This window comes from Castanea sativa, chromosome 3 (genome assembly GCF_040712315.1).
Source record: "Castanea sativa cultivar Marrone di Chiusa Pesio chromosome 3, ASM4071231v1".
NCBI classification, from domain to species: domain Eukaryota; kingdom Viridiplantae; phylum Streptophyta; class Magnoliopsida; order Fagales; family Fagaceae; genus Castanea; species Castanea sativa.
The window spans coordinates 2,549,567-2,569,467 of NC_134015.1; the positions used below are offsets into that span (position 1 = coordinate 2,549,567).

The following is a 19,901-nucleotide window of genomic DNA, read 5'->3' on the forward strand; positions in this document are numbered from 1 at the left end:
AAAAGAATATGTTGATGTGGTCTCTCTCTCTCTCTCTGAATATATTGATGTGGTCTCTCTCTCTCTCTCTCTCTATTATCTACAAACTGTGTAAAATAGGACAAAATGGGTGGGTGGTGCACCAATAGTCATAGAAGGCTGCTGTTAATGTTTTCCCCATTCAGAGAAGAAAAATTGTCTATTCGTTGCATTTTGTATTAAAATAATGAATAATTCTAGCATATTTAGTATCATGATTGCTGGGGTATACAGCTAAAGGGTTTTTTCAACCCAACCCGCTTAAGTTCGTGTTATACTTGAATGTTTCATCTCTTGTAAAAAAAAAAATTAGATTTTCATGAACCATTTAAGTTTTTTTTTATTAATAAATTATTAGAATTCACATAATATGTCTAAATTATATTCCGAAACTAATCTAATTCTCAAAATACCAAAAATGAATTAAACTAAAATATTAAAATAAGGTTAATATGTGTGTGTGTGTGTGTGGTGGGTTGGGATAGATCAAATAAATTGAAAGTTCAAATAACGTATAAAACACTAATGAACGTTTAGACCCTCAAATACAAAAATACCAACACAAGCTTATACACAAACAATATATGTGCGGAATGATGAATATGAGCTAAACCCAAATTGGTAAAACACTCTAAACCAACAATAATCACAAATACAACAGTAATTAAAAGGCAAAGAGTAAGGGAAGAGAGATGCAAACACAAAGATAACACGGTGATGTCTTATCGAAGAGGAAACTGAAGAACTCAACGAAAAATCTCTCCGCCGCCCTCCAAGTGGTCAAATGATCCACTAGAGAATAAAATTAGGATACATGAATAGCAATAAATCATCCGAGCCTAATCTACTCAATGCACCTAAGCCCTCCAAGCTTCTTGCTCCAACAAGGTTACATCGAACCTTGTCTTCTCTAGCTTATCGAATCCTGCAATAAGCTCCATATTGCATCCGCCATCCTTGACATCTTCCAATACTTTCCAAAGCTCCAAAAACACTCTCAAATTTTTGAATGGGTGTGGGTAGTGTTTGAGTACAAATCTCCTCTCAATGGGTATATCAATAAGAGAGGGAAAGAGAAGAGACTACAAAGATTTCTCTTTAAGAATGAGTAGCTCTCTCTAATAGGGTGGGTGTGTTGTAGAAACCTCTCTTAGGGTTTCTCTCTCAATAAGCTCATTTTTCTACACATTACATTTCGTGGGTATAAGGATATTTATAGTAGGGTATGAGATGGAATATGAAAAGTCAGTTTTCAGCAACACAGGGTATTGTAGCAACTTGGCCTCACAACTAGAACAAGTCGCGAGTTAACTGTCAGGTCAGACTGTACTTTTTGTCTTATAGTGCTCCAGCTATCGTGACCCTTCAGCTCCCTGCATGCTTCACACGTGTGACACTTTAGCGACTTGCCAGTCACGAGGCTCCTCTTGAATGCACACAACTTGAGTTTCTTCACACTCTCTCACACACAACTCTTACATTATTTTCACCTAAATACAGGATTTCTAAGTGCTGAATTACAAGCAAATTTGATACAGAATAAAGCTAACACATGATTGAATAAATTCAACCTTACATAAATGTATTAAAAAAATAGAAATAAAAACTATCAACCTGAATCCAAGACTCAAAATAAAATTTCCACCCAACCCATGAAAACCAACCAAAGGTGTCAGTTTCTTCAGATTGGTGGATTAGATGCACACCCTTAATATCATGCTTTGTTTTTGGTTTTTTTTTTTTTTAACCAAATATCTTCTAGGTGATTCAACCAAAGAACACCTTGATGGGCAAGGAAATTCAGCCAAAAATATTGACAAATGACCTCACAGGTTAGGAAGAGCAATCATACCAAAAAAAATAAAGAGTTAGGAAGGGGAAAAGTACAAAGAAAAAATGGGTTATTGAAAAACTCATTTTCCCTCTAATCACCACCACACCAACCCCCCACCCCTCCGCCCCCCTCTCCCCCTCCCCCTCCCCCTCCCAAGACCCTAGAAGTAGGGGAAATTATATTTTGAACCTGAAAATTGCAAATGTAATGTAACAAATTAAATCTTAAAGTTTTTAAAAGTAACAAATTAAATTCCGGCCCATATAAATAGAATGAAATTGAGTTTGGACAAGAAGATATTTGGTTTTAAAAAAAAACCAAATGTTACCATTAGGCCTTCATTTGTTACCTTTTCAAATCTTTGAGTCTAATTTATTACATTTGAAACTATAGGAGTTTAATTTGTTACACCTATAAATAGGAATTAAAATACAAGTTTACCATAAATGTATTATAGCAACACAACCCACACATAAATGTTCCTCATTACAAGTGGTCAATTTGTACCATAGCAATCATCTTTGGTCAACTTTCTTAATAACTGTCACATAAAGGCAGGGGACAAAAAAAAATAGGGCAGACATATTTTTGGACTTTTGACTAGTTGAAGAGGAAAATGCTATTCTTGGTGACTGATTTTTTTGATTGAGGTTATACCACTTCATGAAGTGTGTAAGGACTCGTGTGTAAGGGCACATTTGAAACTAATACACCATGGTGGCCACTTCCTAAGGAGTAGCTTATGTGAAATCTCTCTCTCTCTCGAAATCACTTAAGCAAAAACAAGATTAAATCAAAATTCTTTCTTTATAGTAGACAGAATTGTGGAGGGACAAATGACTTTTACCCAAAACTGAAAAAATCCCCCTCAAAACTTTTTGATTAACATTAACCAGGTTATGCTTTCTAATATTCCCCCCCATAATTCTAGCAGCTAGGTAATAGAAAATAAGGAAGAAGTTATTAGAATTTTCTCAAGTTCATTTAGCAAAACTAATGCTTAAGAATGATGAAATATTAAATATTCCTACTTCATTCAAGCCCCTTTTGATGGTGATAATTGGATCTAAAATCATATTTAACTCTACAAATGTCTATGTCATTCACCCTTGTAACTAATTTGAAGGTCAACATACTTTTGGAAAAGTACAAAGTAGTCACATGAATTTTTTACAAATAAAGAACATGAATAAAGATATCTTTGTAATTTAATTTTAATTTTATCACTGAATGTAAATCGTTCATGCCCAACTTAAGTTTCTAAAAGTTTTCATATGCTTCAATACCATAAAAATAACATATTATTCACATAAAAAATACTCCAATGCTATCACTAACTATTCACATAAAAAAATAATCTCTTATATTTAAAAAGAAGATATGCTTTTCTTATAGAAGACTTCCAAAAAAATTTCCCAGTATAATGTGGAGGCTTTGTTATCAATAATTGACATTTCTGCAGCAACCTCAAGCGATATATCTAACAGTAATGTGACAGACTAGCTAATTTGAGAAACCAAGAATAATTTGAATCTTTTAAATGAAACTCGGGAATGCATACCTTAGAGGCACAATTCAATTATTAGGTACAAATTTAATGCCCATGAAGAATCTAAAAACTATCTAGAGCAGTAGAGCACAAATCATAGTCTAAACTCTAAAGTCTAAACAGACAAACATGTAAGGTGACCATGGTTGATCAGTCCCTAGCATCAACATAGTTGGGGGTGCTACATATATATGCCAAACCCACAAGCACAACTGACCAAATCAAATCTACATACGATTATCTAAAATGGCAAGGGACACTGCTTGCAAGTGAAAATTCAGTTTATTGCTTCAAAATCATAGGATCATGTAAAACTGGCTTCATGTTCCAGGTCAGTTACTAACACAATAAAATTCTCCTGGAATTTAATTTCCATAGTAAGAGATTTATTTTTTGATTAAATAAGTTGTCAATGAAAGCTATGTCTATGAGTTTTATCATGAACTATAATTAAACAGTCCGATGAATTTATGAAGAAACCGATCATAGCATGGTTAAAATTCACTAGGAGAACATAATGTAAAAGTGAACAATTTTTTTGGTCCTAAATGAAGAATTGAGTCACATCCAATGGTCAAGACTTTGTTCTCTTTATGTGAGTGTCTTTGCTTCAGAAACAAAGCCTTAGTGATAATGACATGCATGATGAACGTAAAGAACAAATAGAAGCTATAAAATATATAAGAGAAAGTTACTATTGCATTGAATACTTTGTAGTTAACTTCCTGACCGTATTAATAAGTAAGTGATGTCTGAATAGTACTTTTCAACTTTATAGCTACCTCCAAAGACTTCAGGAAAGTACTGATAAGACAAGGATCAACACTAGCATTCTAATTTACATGTGGAGGGTGGAGATGAAAGGAAGAAGAGAGTATAAAATAAAAAGAGGTCCTTAAGAAAGGGAATCGAAAACAGAGAGAAAAACACTGTAGAAACAAGAATAATACTTGTAAACAGATCAAAGAGGAATATATACAAGAACCAACCTCTTCGGATTGTGTTCAAAGCTAGATGCATGATAAAATGAATATACTATATTTTTTTTCATAATTTTAGAGATGTAAATGTATTTTTTTTAGTCAAGCTCAAAAGCTTGACTTAAGCTTGAGCTTGAGCTTGATATTAAGCTTGAGCTTGACTCAACTAATTAATTAAGCCAAGCCAAGTCAAGCTCAAGCTCAAGCTTTTTGGCTTTTCCACGAGCTCAAGCTCAAACACTATTTTTAGGCTTGTCACGAGCTTAAACCAAGCTTGAGCTTTTGATTTTTCTTCACGAGCTAAGCTTGAACATACACTACTCGATAAAGCTCAGCTCATTTACAGCCCTAAATCACAGGCATCAACATGGGTCCCTTGTCATTTTTCATAGTTTGCCCTTAATAAATGATGAAGACTTTGTAGTGTGGCTAGAAAAGCACCCCCATTGTTGAAGCCTGCCCTTGAAATGGACAGGCCTCCTTCCTTGCTTTCCTTCTTTCACTAACCTAACGTTTGACAGAGAAAGAAAGGGAATTCCATGCAAGTTTGGTCCTGAAGTTCCCTGTCAACTAACTTGGCTGTTTTTGCATATAATTGCTATCCTCCTTCAAATTGGCATTGTCTTCATGACCATTTCTCCCATCTTGTATAACCAAAACTTGCTATATTTATTGCCAAAAACAAGGACAATGAGATTACTTTGATGAGAAAACAAGTTTACAAATGATGGGATTTACAACTTAAGAATCATGATATTTCATATTTGAATATTGTGCTCTCTAATGAATAAATAGTCTTTACAAGTAAAATCATACATCTATTATTACTAAAGTCTCTAGGAAGAGAGAATTCTCTCTAGTAGTAGTTACATGGACTGTCCCTTTCATTAAATGTGTGATTCATAAGTGTTAGAGGAACGCTCCATACAACTATTACAAGAGATACATTCTTCTAGGAATGATTTGTTATTTAAAAAATAAGGGAGTTAATCACAACTATTTATCCTAAATTAGGATATTTTGCAAAATTTCCACTTAAAAAAAAGAATATTTACAATATATTCTAAATAATAAAAATCCTGCAAATACAATCCCTCATATGCTAACTTAGATGACAGAGTAAACATTGTAAAAATTAATCTTGAAGCAGATGCTGATTATTAAATTAGTCAAAGGTGTACAAGACTTTCATAATTAAACATGGATAGCTTGAATTTAAAAATAAAATAAAATAAAATTGTGAGAGTAGCCCATCCCAAAGAAGTGATGAGACAATCATGATCCAGAAAAACTTCTCATCTATTGTCACACCTACTTTATAATATGTCATACTAGTCGCTAACTCGTGTTAATCTTGATTTATTTACAATAGCCATTGTAAGGGCATTGAGCCTAGTAATTTATCAAGGATGGCTCAACGAAGTCTTTTGGGCTAAAAACCTAAATCCGAAGACATCAAAATGATCTTGGAGTATCTAAATGTCCAATTACGTCCGAGGAGTAGATTTGTCCTCGGATTGTTAAGCCGAGGACATAGGAAGAGAAGTTTAGTGTCCCCGGGTTATGTTATAAAGAATCCTACGACTACGGGAATACACAGTACACGTGGAGGACAATAGAAAGAGCGATAGAATATCTAAAGTAAAGCTGCTACCACCGCCCATACATTAAAAGCTCTGTAGTTGATACGCTGACTGCATAGATGGAAGGATGAGACCTGAGCGTGGAGCTTGGAACTTGGTCCCTAACCCCAGCGGGCTTTAGGGAAGAATGGATGGGACAAGTATCCAAAATCAGGATTGCAACCATGAAGTGGAAGATGATAAAGAGAAGAAGAGAAGTATAAATAGAAGGGAAGACATACGAAGAAAGGGAGGCTTTTTGAGGAAGAAAAAGGGCCAATAGTATATGATTGTATCCAAACTTTAGGAAACCCTATTGTAAGTTATCCTCGGATTGTGTCCGAAGAGGAACTTTCAGTCTTACTCTTGTAAACAGTTCTTTATTTTGTGCCATTGGGCCCAAAGCCCGTTCTTTTCCTTGTCATCTAAATCATCCTTGAAATCTAGATTGTAAACCCATCCTCTACAAATTTTATTGTAAAAAAGGCATTTAAAGCCCATTTCCTTCCAGTCATAGTTTGGGAATTTGAATTGTATCCTTACAGTCATCATATCATAAAACAGGAGGGAACATTAATAATATTCAAATTGTAGCAATTGAACTTGCATAATAATCTTCTTAAAAAAACATGCATAATAAATTAAGTACTATCCAACAAATATTTGTAACTTTTTTGGAATAAATGTTAGGTGAGCACAGTTTTTTTAAGATGTATATGAATGTTTTGCAAACGTAACTTTCATTTATTTTTATAAGACGATTTAAACAATTCTTTATTTCTTCTTCTTTGATTGCACATTAGGATTCTAATCTCAAAAATCCCTAACCTCAATATATGAAACATTTGATTATTAAATGAAAAATATCAATTAAACAAAAATTAGAATATGAAAAACAAAAGAACTCACTATACAAAAATTTAAATAAAAATTAGAATATGAAAAACAAAAGAAATAATAGCTAGAAAGAGAAATTGACATACCTTGAGGGCAAAGAGTTTTGTAGAAATAAAAGATTGTCATACCTTTATGACAATCTTATTCTTGAAAATCCTAATAACAGAGGGAGTGGGAAAGAATTCCTAAGCAGATCTAAGAAAGAATAACTAATTACTTAATTGAAAATAAAGCCAAACAAAATAAAATTAGTAGAAATCTTAATAAGAGTTAGATTCGGAAAAGAATTAATAGTTTAATTAAAACCCCTTTCTTTGGGTTTAGATTTTGTCAAATAAATGAAGAATTAAAAGAAAATGTGATCACTCCAAACCTTTTGTGTTTTTATATTATAAAGTCAACAATAATAGGCTTATATTAGATTAAATAAACTCACTTTCAAAAAAAGAAAAAAGGTATTGTTTTAAACGGTTGTCGATTTCAGTGTCCAGCAACAAAACGACATGCCACACTTCCTAATATAGGCAGGCGAAGAGAGAGAGAGAGAGAGAGAGAATGCCGTTGGGGAAGTACTACTGCGACTACTGCGACAAGGAATTCCAAGACACACCATATGTTCGGAAACGCCATCTCCAAGGTCTCCAACACCTTAGAAACAAGGCTCTCTGGTTCGACTCCTTCCAATTTAAAGGTCTCTCCTTTTCCTTCATCTTCTTCTTCTCTCTCTGTCTCTATGATTCTCTCACATTTTTTTTTTTACGAAGTTGCTTTTTTCATTGCAGATGCTAACCAGGCTTATACTGAAGGATTTGGCAAAGGGGTCTGTAACCGCTTTGTCAAGACGGTACCTTTTTGAAAATCTCTGTCTAAATTGCAATTTCTTTGGTTACCCATGTCGTTTTATTGGATATTGGATAATGGGTTCATGGCAGAATTTGGATTAGCTTTTGTTTTTTCTTTGATTACCCAAGTTGTTTTATTGGATACTGGATAATGGGTTGAAGGCAGAATCCATATTAGCCTTTTGCTTTGATTACCCAAGTTGTGTTGTTGGATGTTGGATAATGGGTTTATGGAAGAATTTAGATTAGCTTTTACTTTTTCTTTGGTTACCCAAGTTGTTTTGTTGCATATTGGAAAATGTGTTGATGGAAGAATTTAGATTAGCTTTGTGGTAAATTGCTGTGATTGTAGTGGTTGAGCTTTTGCTAGCTCTGTGTAATTGTGTCTTGCTATTCATTGTACTGTTTGTACATGTATGAGGTAACATAAAATCTGCTCATTTATCTTTAAAAAATGAAGATTAGCTTTTGGGTTTTGTTTGATTACCCAATTTGTGTTTTTGGATATAGAATAATGGGTTGAAGGCAGAATCTTGATTAGCTTTTTATTTTTCTTTGATTACCCAAGTGGCCAAGTTATTTTGATGGATATTGGAATTGGAGACTGGGTTTAGACCAGCCTTTTGGTTTTCTTTGATTACCCAAGTCATTTTTTGGACATTAGACAATGGGCTGAGGGTAGAATTTAGATTATCTTTTGCTTTTTCTCTGAGTACCCAGGTTGTTTTATTGTATTTTGGATAATGGGTTGGAGACATGATTTATATTAGCTATTGTGTTTTCTATAATTACCCAATTCAGTTTCATTGGATATTGAGTAATGGGTTGAAGGAAGAATTTAGATAGCTTTTTCTCTTTCTCTAATTGTTTAAGTAGTTTTATTGTGTCATAAATAATGGATTGGAGGAAAATTTTACTTTAGCCTTTTGTATTTTTTTTACTGGTTATGTAAGTTTAAGTTTATTTTTGCCTTATGACCTTTAGGTCGACTAACACTTCTTGGTGTTTCCAAAGGAAATGTCCAGAGTTTGAATCCCCTCACATAAGATGTATCAAAAAAGTTTTAAGTTTATTTCTAAGTGCAAAATGGGTTGGAGGTAGAGTTTAACTTGGCTTTTGTTGTGGAAATTTGAGCTTGTTGTCTTTGAGTACTAAAGTAATTTTATTACATACTGAGTAATGGGTAGGGGGGAGTTTATGTTTGCGTTTGGTTTGGGAATTTTAATTCGGTTTTCTTTGATTGCCCAATTAATATTAGTTGATAATGAAAAATTGGGCGACGATCTTGCATTGGCTTTATAGCTTTTGGAATAGAAATGATTTGGCCTTGAATTAACATGTTTTTTTTTTTTTTGGCATGATGGGAGTAAAGGGGTTTTGCCAGTATGGAGATTCTTGCAAATATGTTCATCCCAAGAACAACTTAGCAAATGTTAATAATCAAGGCATATCAGGTAAATTATGTCCCTAATATATATTATTCTCTTTAATTCTTTTTACTTATTTTTCAGGCTATTTTTCTTTTTAATTTTCTATTTATCTTATGAATTATAATAAATCTGATTAATACTGTATCTTAAATTTGTTATAAAGCTCTTATTTCTATAAAAAAAGAAAAAAAGAAATGGGGTGTGGAAATATTCAAAACTGTATCTGGGTTAATAATGACATATATGTTAGATAACTGTTAACAATGATGCTATTAGATAACTAACTTTATCAAACATCAGTGACAGGCTTTGTGGATAACAATCAGTCACCAATTATCCCTGGAAATCAGTTGGTTGGAGGCAGTTTTTCAGGTAAGGATACATTGTATGTTTGCTTAGACTTGAGCGTTTTTTTGTCAATGGTTGCATTTGTTATAGTTTTTGGATTATTATTTTTTTCTTATGTTATTGTTAGACTTAATGTGGTATACAAACTATGCATAAAGCCTACTGCTGTTCAATCTTGAAGGAATGGGGCTTAATTTCTTTATTCCTTTTTTAGTAAATGTAGCATGTGGTCATCAGCTTATATTCTGTCATCTGTCATAGACATTTTTATATTTATCTATGTAGCTTTATTTTCTACGTTTCAGACTACTTTTACTCCAAATGCTTATGTTTCATCATTGTGATTCACAGGGGATGTAGTACGAGATAATATGGGAATGTCATGGGGCAATTTACCTCCATCTCTAAAGCCTCCTCCAGAGGGTGGATATCCTTCTCTTCCCTCTGTGGATTGGGGATAGGTCTGCTACTTCATTTAGTCACCTTTTTGTGTGGTGCCAGTAATAGAGTTCCTTCTATATTTTCTATCACCTTTCCTCGACATACTTGATATGGTTACAATGTAAATTGAGATATGTGTGGATATAGGTTCATGCAGCTTTCTGTATGTGATAGTTGAGTGGAACATGTTGCTCTTTTTTCCTCTATTAAGGAAAAAGAAAGGAAGTGTTTTTGATGTGGGAGGTGTAACAAAAATTTTATTTTAATTTACTTCTATTTCCTTTTGGAAATCAATTGTATTTTTATTGCTCAAATGGATTTTATTTTAGGTCTTAGTACTTAATTAATTTTATAAGTATAATTTTTAATTTCCTAGAGTCAAGGGTAGTTTTGTAATTCAAAAATGGGGATTTCCCAAGTCAATTAAAATTAGAATTAGGGTTTTTTCCTAGTAGTTTATATAAGCATAAGATTGTACTTCTATGGAGACAGTTTATAGCTTGATTGGTAAAATAATCTCTTGAAATTCTTTAAATGATCTGGTGCCTACTCCACCCAACCAAGTGTTGACTCTTAGAGGTTCTCTCTTGCTTGGTGCTGACTCTAAGTTTAAGCAAGCTTATATGTTGACTCTTAGGTTACCTATCCTTTAGTTTGTATTCTTCAATTTTGTTGTTGCATTGTTTTGGTTTTGTCCTGCATCAATGCTCCTTCAATCAGCATGTTACTTGTTGCTTGTTTGCTTTATATAAACTTTTTGAATCCAGTGGTTGCCTCTGACTTGTTTTAGGCTACTTTAACACCTTTGAAATTAAAGTGTTTCTGGAATCTACATATTGAATATTTTGCAATGCCAAGAAATGCAATAATTTGGAAAGGAAAAAAAATGTAAAGCTGTACATGAATACATCGCAGTGCCCAACTTATAGGTACAAGTAGGAGGGATGTCACCAGTGTGATAATTCACGTCACTTTGATTATAATTGTTTAACTGAATGCATTTTTTATAGTCTGGAGTCATTTTGATTTAATCTAGTTCAGATTTACCCTATATATTTGTGCTGTTCGCTTGTTTTGCCTTGCTCCTTAAACACTCCCCATCTTTGCTTCTTGACATCCATTACTCTATATGGGAGGGGGTGAATTGTGTCTCAGCACAACAAAGAAGACAGAGGCAAGGCTGGCAAACAGCAAGCACATGGCAGACAAAATGAGTATGTCCAAATCTATCCTCTCATGGCTCAAGCTTCTTAAAGTTTCCAACCTATCCCACACATAAGAACCATCTTGCAATCTTGGACAATTGCACTGTGATCCACACCCCTCTGTATTACAGTGGAAACTGATTGAGGTCATCACATTCATTGCATACTGGAATGGGTTACTCCAATACATCCATCTGTAAAACTTTGTCAGATAACAGAACAACCACACCTGAAGCTGACACCCACAGTGATGTCACAATTGACATGGCAAATGCAGCTAGTGCTGGCACTGGTGCTAGGAAAGTGATCATCATTCCAAAATAAGTTAGGCATAGTGTAAACAGGAAGAGCACTGTCCGGTACTTGATGAATTCTGAAGGGGATTGTGTCCCAATACCTGCCATCCCATTCCCAATTCCTACAACTGCAAGTGTTGCCATGAGAAAGTAAGGAATCTCACCCACTGCCCATGATATCGGATAAAATACTGGAAGATACATTCCAGTCCTTTTCTCTCGGAAATATACCAACCTGTCTGTGCCAATCTGGGGTATGACATTGTTTGCTGAGATCACTCCTATGAGTATAACTTGCATGTATATATATATATAGTGTATGTGATGTAGCACCATATATGTCCTTATATTCAATCTGAAAGTAGAGGGAACCCATCAGGAGACCAATCATCACACACCCGGTAAGTCTAGCATATGTATATTGAACATTCCTCCATAAGAATCTTTGTGTTCTTAGTATTACCAAAATGGCTTGCCGTGAATATGGAGCTGGATAAGTAGAAGATAGATAATTTCTTCTTATGTTCTTGATCGACTTCTTTATATTGCAAATTTCTTTGTTATTCATCTCACACAGAGAGCTGGCTTGGTAGATTTGTGAAAAATTTAGGGAAGGAGTGTCCCTCTTTTTGGTTCCTATGCCAAGAGCTCCCATGATAAACCTAACTGGACTATCTCTTCTGGAATAATGGGGGGCCTTTGGGATTGATGTGAAATAATGTAGCAAGTCATTGCAGTTAGATCCTACTGGGCCAAAGTATGCTTGATTTCCCTCTCGTGTTAGAATGAGTGCTAGGTCAAAGAATGATAGCGTGCGTGCATTAGGGTGTGTTAGAGTAGAAATAATGACCCGACCTGAATTTGACACCTGAGAGAGAATGTTGAGGATGGCCAAGGTTCCATTAGTATCAAAACCAGAAATTGGTTCTTCAAGAAGGAGAATACTTGGGTTGGCAGCCAGCTCAACTGCAATGGTTATCTTTTTGGCTATTTCAAATGTCTTTCCAGTGGCATTGCGAAGATGACCTACAAGTTCATTGGAGTAGGGCAGTAGACCAAGTTGGTTGAGAACCAACTCAACATGAATGCGGTGGCTTGTGGCACTAATCTCTTGGCCAAGATGGAGTGCAGCACTGAATTGTAGGGATTCACGGATGGAGAGGTAAGGTTGGTGAGCATCAAGCTTCTCAACATAACCTATTAGTCTGGAGGAGGTAGTGCCTATCCCAAAACCATTTGCCTGGAGACTGCCATTGAGGCTGCCGCTTGCTGGTATCCTTCCAGCCAGGCATTTGAGGAGTGTGACCTTACTTGTTTGATTACCACCTAACAAGGCTAGCATGGTGTGGGGTCTTGCATAGCCTGTTATATTGTTGAAAACTGCTGTGCCTTCTTTAGCTCCCTCATCATACCTGATGCACCACTTAAGTGTGAAAAAGTATCTCATGGGGATCAACCCTTTAATTTTATATAGTTCAACTGGGAATTTTCCCCCTATTTTTTTGTTTGGCAGGCTATTGTTATTACTTTTATTATTTCTTGTTGTAGACAATTTGTTTTAGGGAATTGTGACACGTAATTATATAATTATTTTTTGGGTACAATTTGGAGATTGGGTTAGGAGTAGGGAACAAACCTTGCGAATGATAAATCCTCAAAGAGTGGAGTTGCCTGCTTCACTGGAATGCCTAACCCGTGCCTCTACAGGTCAATTCGAAAATCCTCAATCCATTTCTCAACTCCGCCATTGTCCTTCATTCCTTCTTGTTGTGAAATTAAATGTTGGCTATTGCTGTTGTATGACTGAAATTCTTTCTCTCTGTCTTCCTCATATTTTCTTATTATAGGGGTCTTTTTGAGACGGGGCAGAGACTGACTCATCCCCATGAACTCTATCTTCTTTAGCCTCAACACTGTTAACAAGTTGGCAATTCCTATCCATCCCAAGAGAATAACATAAGGAAGCCATGGTATCTTAGCATCCTGTGAAAGCTCATAAAAGACCATGTAGGCTTTTCTAACTGTCATTGATGGGGATTGATCACAGAAAGGAATTTCACCAAGGTACTTTGAGCAGGGCTCTGTGTATCCCTCGTTAAACTGGAGGCTGCAAAATGAGACATTGGCCCAGTGAATCGGGTTCAGGTAAACAAGCCACTTCCAGTAAGTTGGAATGTTGGATGGAAAGATCACAAAGCCACTGAAGAGTAGGAAGACCGAGAAATTTTGGAGATTCAAAATCCAAACAATGCAGTGTTGATGCTTTTGGTTAGCAAAAACCACCTTTTTGCAGGATGGGACTTATTTCAATTTCTTTCATTTCCATTAAGGTCCTAATAATAACTTGTGGAAGTCATCATCGTAAGTTAGGAAAACTGTTTTCAAAGAAGCAGAAGTACCTGCTAAAGCATTCCCAACTTCTTGAATTGAAGAGATAGCACTGATAAAGAAGAATACTGATGAGCCAAAGTATGCTACTAAGAATAAGAGCATTAGATACTCAAAGAATGGTGCCCCATTTCCTGCCATTGATAGCCCTGCTAGAAAATAAACACACAGAGTATATGTGAGGGATTCAGATCTTCTAGAGTTCCTAGGGTACTCTACCAAGTAGAGTTCATTAAATCCTAACCACTCTTTAATGATTTAATGGTCTAGATTTTACCATGTCAGCATTTCATTAACAATCATCTTAATTGTTTTGTTTACAACATTATTTTATTATTTCAAGAATATTATTAATGAAATGCTGACATGGCAGAATCTAAACCATTAAATCATTAAAGAGTGGTTATGATTTAATGAACTCTACTGGTAGAGTTCTCTAAGAACTCTAGAGGATCTGAATCCATATGTGAGTGCCTGCAAGAATTATTATGTCTGAGTTATTTGAAAGCTATAAATATTTCAATAGGGAAAAGTCATTGAGAAGATTACTTCTATGAGAGTCTGTGGGAGATTGACTATGGAATGAGCTGTGATATATGATGAAGTTCTGAAGAATCTCTGGGCCCTGTGCTTGTAAAATATTGGCCTTTGGAGCATGTAGAGAGGAAGTTGTACAAGATTTAGGAGCATAATACTCATGGTGGATACAAACCCAAGGGCCCTTACGGAATTCTTTGCTGTTGGTCATATTGGCCCCCAAGTTTGTAAAACAGTGTTCCTGCAAATATTCTCAGCATTTTTGCCTGCAAAGTTTAAAAATGGGTTAGTTTTTACTATTCTTTGTTTCTCTTTTTGCTGTACCAAACTTGTAATATTTGACCTTGGTGGCAGCAATTCCAACAACTCATGCCACCAAACACCATGGTTCAAGGAAGATTGGTGGGATTCTTTTTATTTATTTATATATTTTTAACTAAGTATGAGATACTTAATGAAATAAAGATCAAGGTTTTCCTTCCACATTGGTTCTGTAGACATGGCTTTTCTAGATATTCAATAACTTGAAATTTTGACATGTTAGATGATTTTTGTGATCTCCATGAGCGGGGAAAGCTGTGAAGATATGGTAGTATTAACCTGGAATAGCCTTAATTTGATTATAGCATGAAGCCTTTTGGTGATCTTGATTTGCCTGTAAGTCAAAGTCTTGGTTGATTGCAACCATGTTTGTACAAAGGGCCTTTGGAACTGCTTCCACTGAGCTTGATACTCCTCCTAAATAACAGATAACCTCTGTAAGTACAAATCATGTAGTATATCTTTTGTTTCTCACATTGGTTTTAATGTCAGTATTTTTCATTACATTTGAAAACCAATAAGCTGATCATCTCATTAGTCCTTTCTTGTTGGTAGGAAAAGCTTTTTATATACCTGTTCTTTACAGCGCTCAACTTGGAGGCAAGTGTGACCTCTTGCCTGCTTCAAAATAGCATATGCATGTGAGGCACGATTGTGCTTAATTATTTGAGATCCCACTGATAGGTATTGCATTTCTTCATTGTTCATAGATATTGCTATGATCACATCCCCGACTAGAACTCTTCCAGTGCTTTCAATCCCCCCTGAGTGCCCTACTTTGGTAGAGAGTTTGGACACCACTAGTTCTGAAATCATGTTAGCAATCAGTAATTGTTGGAATAAGCTGCTTCGGTTAAATTCTTGAATCAGTTCCAGCTGCATATATAGAGTTTACTCTGACAGGTTATTGATATTCTCATGGAACAATTTCTTTACCTGTCTCTCTTCTTGTCTATGAGTTGACTGTGCTATGGTATTTGGATGGCGTTTTAAGGGACAACCCAATCCCAGGCTCACTTTCCACCCAGTAGGTGTGCTTCGCATCATCTCCATTAACAATTCTCATTATATCTTTGTAGTGATCTGATGCTCTGTAGCACTCTACTAGCTCTTCTAGTGTTAAGGGTGTTGCTCCAGGTACAATATATTGAGAACCGTCTCCAGCTGCAATATCTTCAAGAAACTCACTGGACTCCACATATGATGGTTTTATGTATCTGAACAATTAACAAGTGTTACTGCTTTCTAATGTTATGTTGAACATAGTTACTTATAAAGAAGTGTGTGCACATATTAGCTTGGCTGTGACTACTTCCATGTTACTGTATACTAACCCGAGTTTGGCAAAGTAAGGAATGGCATCTTGACGGGGGCCCTGGAACAAAACGTGTCCATCAGTGAGCAATATAATTCTATCGAAAAGATCGAACACTTCCTGAGAGAGTTGTGTCAGTGACATGATTGCTGAAGATTGCTGAATCCTGCTTATAGTTCTTCTGGTGTCAACTAGGTCATACGTAGCTGCTAGATCACACCCAGAAAATGGTTGGTCATAAATCATAACAGAATATGTTCCAAGTGCTAACTCAGCCGTAGTGAGCTTTTGGCGATCAGCATCGGATATTGCCTCTCCAGTGAGGTTGTTTTCTATATGTTTCAAACTTGAGATTTCTAACACATTTTCCAAAAATGGATCCTGTCCCTCTATTAGTGCATGTGCAAAGAGCTTTCTCATCTGAGGAGTGAAGTTCTCTGGCTGAAGCCCCTGAGTGCAGTCCCTAGCAAACTCAAGCGTCTCTCGAACTGTTAAAAATGGGCCGTGTCTGCAATTTTACAAGTAAGAGAAAGTGAATATGCCAACTAGTAATCTTTAATTTAATTATTGTGAAGTTAGTAAATTTGTGTGCACATAAGTATGGATCTATGTTAACACATTTAGATGTCGGATGATGCTTATTCGAAAACTATGAAGTCAAATGACTACTTTGTGTGTTCATTCATGGTTGCTCTAATAAGATATTTAATTTGTCAATTTTAATTAAATTTTGATTAATACTGGTGTTTGGATGCCCATATGGTATGATAAATGTATACATGTTCCAAAATTTGGTTATTGTGTGCTTACATATTAAGCTGGTTGCTAATATATGCAATGAGTCTACTGAGACGAATGTCAGAGGCATATTTGTTGTTGTACATGACTGCACCTTCCACTATTGAGTTCTTATTTCCACTGGCTCTACCTGCCAGAATTTCTAGGAGAGTACTCTTGCCACTGTCTGTAAGATTAATTAATGGATAAGTTCAGTAGCAGCGAAATGTCTAATCATATAAGGGCTATTGTACTGCAGGTGAATGAAGAAAGATGTATTTATTGTAGCATAAAAAAGTCAAGCAAATATGCGTTAGAAATTATATCAAATGGTCCAATTGTGAAATCTTAGAATTCAATTACTATACAAGTAATCTTTTTTTGGCATTTTGGAATAAGCCTAATGGAAATTCTGAATATGAATGCATATAAAATACATACATATAAAAATAAATCTTAATTTATAGGGCTACTTGTTTGTAGATAGAAAGTTTCAGGATGCAGTTTCAAAGAGTTTTAGGTTGCAGGGATTTCTTTCTCTAATATGGTGCTGCTAACTTCGTGTAATTCCTAAGAGATGAGAGCATAATTTTCTTTTTGACATTACTGGTGCAACTTGTTTTTTCATTGAGAAAGACTAATCTAAAGCTTAAATTTTAATTTGGGCACTTAATAAAGAGGATTTCTCACTTTTTTCTCTCATTAAGTGCAAAAGAATTTCATCTCACATGGCTTCATCCTTTATGAAGTTCTTGAGCACAACTTGCAATTGATCTCAACATTTTACAAATTAGTGTCCTGCTCAGTATATAGCTTTAGTTCCAATTCTTTTTATTTGTGCTTAGGAGTAATATATGTTCTGGCCAATAGATCTTAATTATTAAATTTTAGATTGTATTTATGTTTCTACCTGGAGGCCCTAGTAGGAGGGTCATGGATCCAACAAAACAACCCACCAGTTTGTTTCCAAATGTTTCATATGAATCCATTGTTGGGTATCTCAAACTTCCTTCTGTACTTTAAGTCTGAAAAGCGGACTACTTGCACAATTTTCCAATCCATTGAAGTTGCATGATAATTGGGCCTTATAGATGTATCAGGTTTAGAGTTAATTGGCACCAAGGAATAGCATAGTCTACTGTACAGATAAAGTTTAGCACTCAATAATTATCTCATGTATTGGCTATGTACATTCTTCCTCTTACAGTGTGTGAATTCTACAATTGTCATGCAGTGAGAAGAAAGATGCATATATATGATATATGCAATAAGTTCTCCTCAGCATTGGTTGCTTGAATTATAAACATATGGGCTGTTAAATGATAGAAGACCTGAACTCCACAAAAGTTGTATGTTGGATGAGTTTCAAATATATGATCTTTCAACTAAAATCACTTGGGTGTGTTTGGTTTAAAGAATCTAAACAAGATTCTTACCTTTTTAGGAATTTAATGAGAGTATCATGTTTTGTTTGCTAATTATGTTATGCATTCGAGAACCATTGATATATGCAATAGACAAAAAAAAAATATATATATATATATATATATATCCCTAGAGTGTAGTTGATATGGCACTATGCACAAATAAAAGCAAGCCACCTAATATAAAATTTGACATTTTCACATGACTCTTTAAGTTTGTGTCAAATTTTTGTATTAAGTGGTTTATTTTTATTGGTGTGGGATATTATGTCAACTTTATTATGAGAGTGCATAATAATTACTCATCATCCATCGGAGACCACCATAACAAAACCCTTGGTGTATATCATCATTTTAGCATTTCTTCCTTTTCCTTTTTAGAAAATCCCATCTAAACTCTCAAGAGTGTATTCCTAACTATCAAATTATCCCTTCTCCTTTAAAAAAGAAAAACTATCAATAAATATATATATATATATATATATATATATATATATATATATATATATATATTATGTGTGTGTGCGCGCGCACGGTCTAACCATGTTCTGCCTAATCTATCCGACAATCTTCTCTATTGCTCTTTTCTTTAACCTTAATACAGTTTACTTATTCTCTAATAAAAAAAAAAAAAAAAAAAAATAAAAAAACTCTCAAGAGTATATCCTGTCTTTTTTATTTTTTTTATAAATAATAGGGGTATCATACATCATACATTTTTATGTGTCTAGTCTTTTTGCCAGACCAGGTTTAAAAATCTTGTAAGCTCATGACAATGATAAAAAAAAAAAGATACTCAGTGTTATTAAATTGTACCACATCAGTAAGGTTTGATATTGAGAAGTGGTTTATTACTTGCTCCGCGATACTAATTACCGCATGCAGATTTGGTGTTGATGTGTGAGTGTATTCCCTTATCTCATCTCCTTCCCCTGTATATGTGTGTGTGCGTGTGTTTCTCAAATAATAAAAAAATAGAATAATGGTCAATGTTAATATAAGTGTCACTAAACTTTAGTTTAATCCATAATCAAATGCAAGCAAAGTTAAAACACAATGTATGACATAGGAACTATCTCAATCAGAAACTAAAAAAAATAAGGGTAGAGATTCCAGAGAAAGGGGGATGAAAAAAGAAGAAGAGAAAGCACTATAGCAATTTCAACAACTCCTGTAACCATTGTCATCCAATATATACTAGAACAGAACTCCTCGGACTGTGCTGAGGACAAACTTTCTCGCACAAACTGGGTTCAATTCTTGTTGGCTCATCATCCACAACCATATTAACTGTTATCCATGCATTAAAGCCTAGCTCTTTGACCCACTCTTTACAAATTTATTGTTCTAGGTTCACTAGGTCAAGATCCCGTACATTTTGGACTTGGTCTGAAAATCGTGTCCCTACACTTATTATTCAATGACATAAATTATTTAGCTCTTTCTTTTCTAATATATCGAAACAAGTGTAATTCAATCCAATTCAATTAAATTAAACTGATCTGATTATTTGGCTTTGAAATTTTATTTTATTTTATTTTTTTCATATTGTAAGTTACACATGTATTAGGTGGATCTTGAATCCATAGCTAACTCTCCGGTCTCGAAAATCCTTCAAATAATTGGGTTATTTATGTCACTACATTTCACTATTTTTTTCATCTAAAGGCTACACTT

General features: G+C 34.8%; 2 protein-coding genes across 2 annotated transcripts; one reads left to right on the top strand and one right to left on the bottom strand.

Moving 5' to 3' along the window:
• The first annotated feature begins 7,438 nt into the window (after positions 1–7,438).
• Positions 7,439–10,245, top strand: LOC142629574 (zinc finger CCCH domain-containing protein 3-like). Its single transcript, XM_075803576.1, has 5 exons — positions 7,439–7,591; positions 7,683–7,744; positions 9,115–9,196; positions 9,473–9,544; positions 9,872–10,245. The coding sequence occupies exons 1-5, from the start codon at positions 7,456–7,458 to the stop codon at positions 9,979–9,981; spliced, it is 462 nt and encodes a 153-aa protein (XP_075659691.1). The 5' UTR covers positions 7,439–7,455; the 3' UTR covers positions 9,982–10,245.
• Positions 10,246–11,086: 841 nt separating this feature from the next.
• Positions 11,087–12,909, bottom strand: LOC142627892 (ABC transporter G family member 35-like). The gene is made up of 3 exons (XM_075801778.1): positions 11,926–12,909; positions 11,396–11,711; positions 11,087–11,286 (listed from the first exon to the last, which is right to left on the bottom strand). Exons 1-3 carry the CDS (start codon positions 12,907–12,909, stop codon positions 11,087–11,089), a joined length of 1,500 nt encoding a protein of 499 aa, XP_075657893.1.
• Positions 12,910–19,901: the final 6,992 nt, after the last annotated feature.

Bases quoted from the DNA above. Each gene is read 5' to 3' on its own strand.
- LOC142627892 (XM_075801778.1), bottom strand. From the start codon at position 12,909: ATGAGATACTTTTTCACACTTAAGTGGTGCATCAGGTATGATGAGGGA. The intron at 11,712-11,925 runs GTAATACTAAGA...GTCATACCCCAG, and splicing joins ATTCACGGCAAGCCATTTTG to ATTGGCACAGACAGGTTGGT. The intron at 11,287-11,395 runs GTGTGGTTGTTC...ACTGTAATACAG, and splicing joins ACTGTGGGTGTCAGCTTCAG to AGGGGTGTGGATCACAGTGC.
- LOC142629574 (XM_075803576.1), top strand. From the start codon at position 7,456: ATGCCGTTGGGGAAGTACTACTGCGACTACTGCGACAAGGAATTCCAA. The intron at 9,197-9,472 runs GTAAATTATGTC...ATCAAACATCAG, and splicing joins TAATAATCAAGGCATATCAG to TGACAGGCTTTGTGGATAAC. The intron at 9,545-9,871 runs GTAAGGATACAT...TGTGATTCACAG, and splicing joins GGTTGGAGGCAGTTTTTCAG to GGGATGTAGTACGAGATAAT.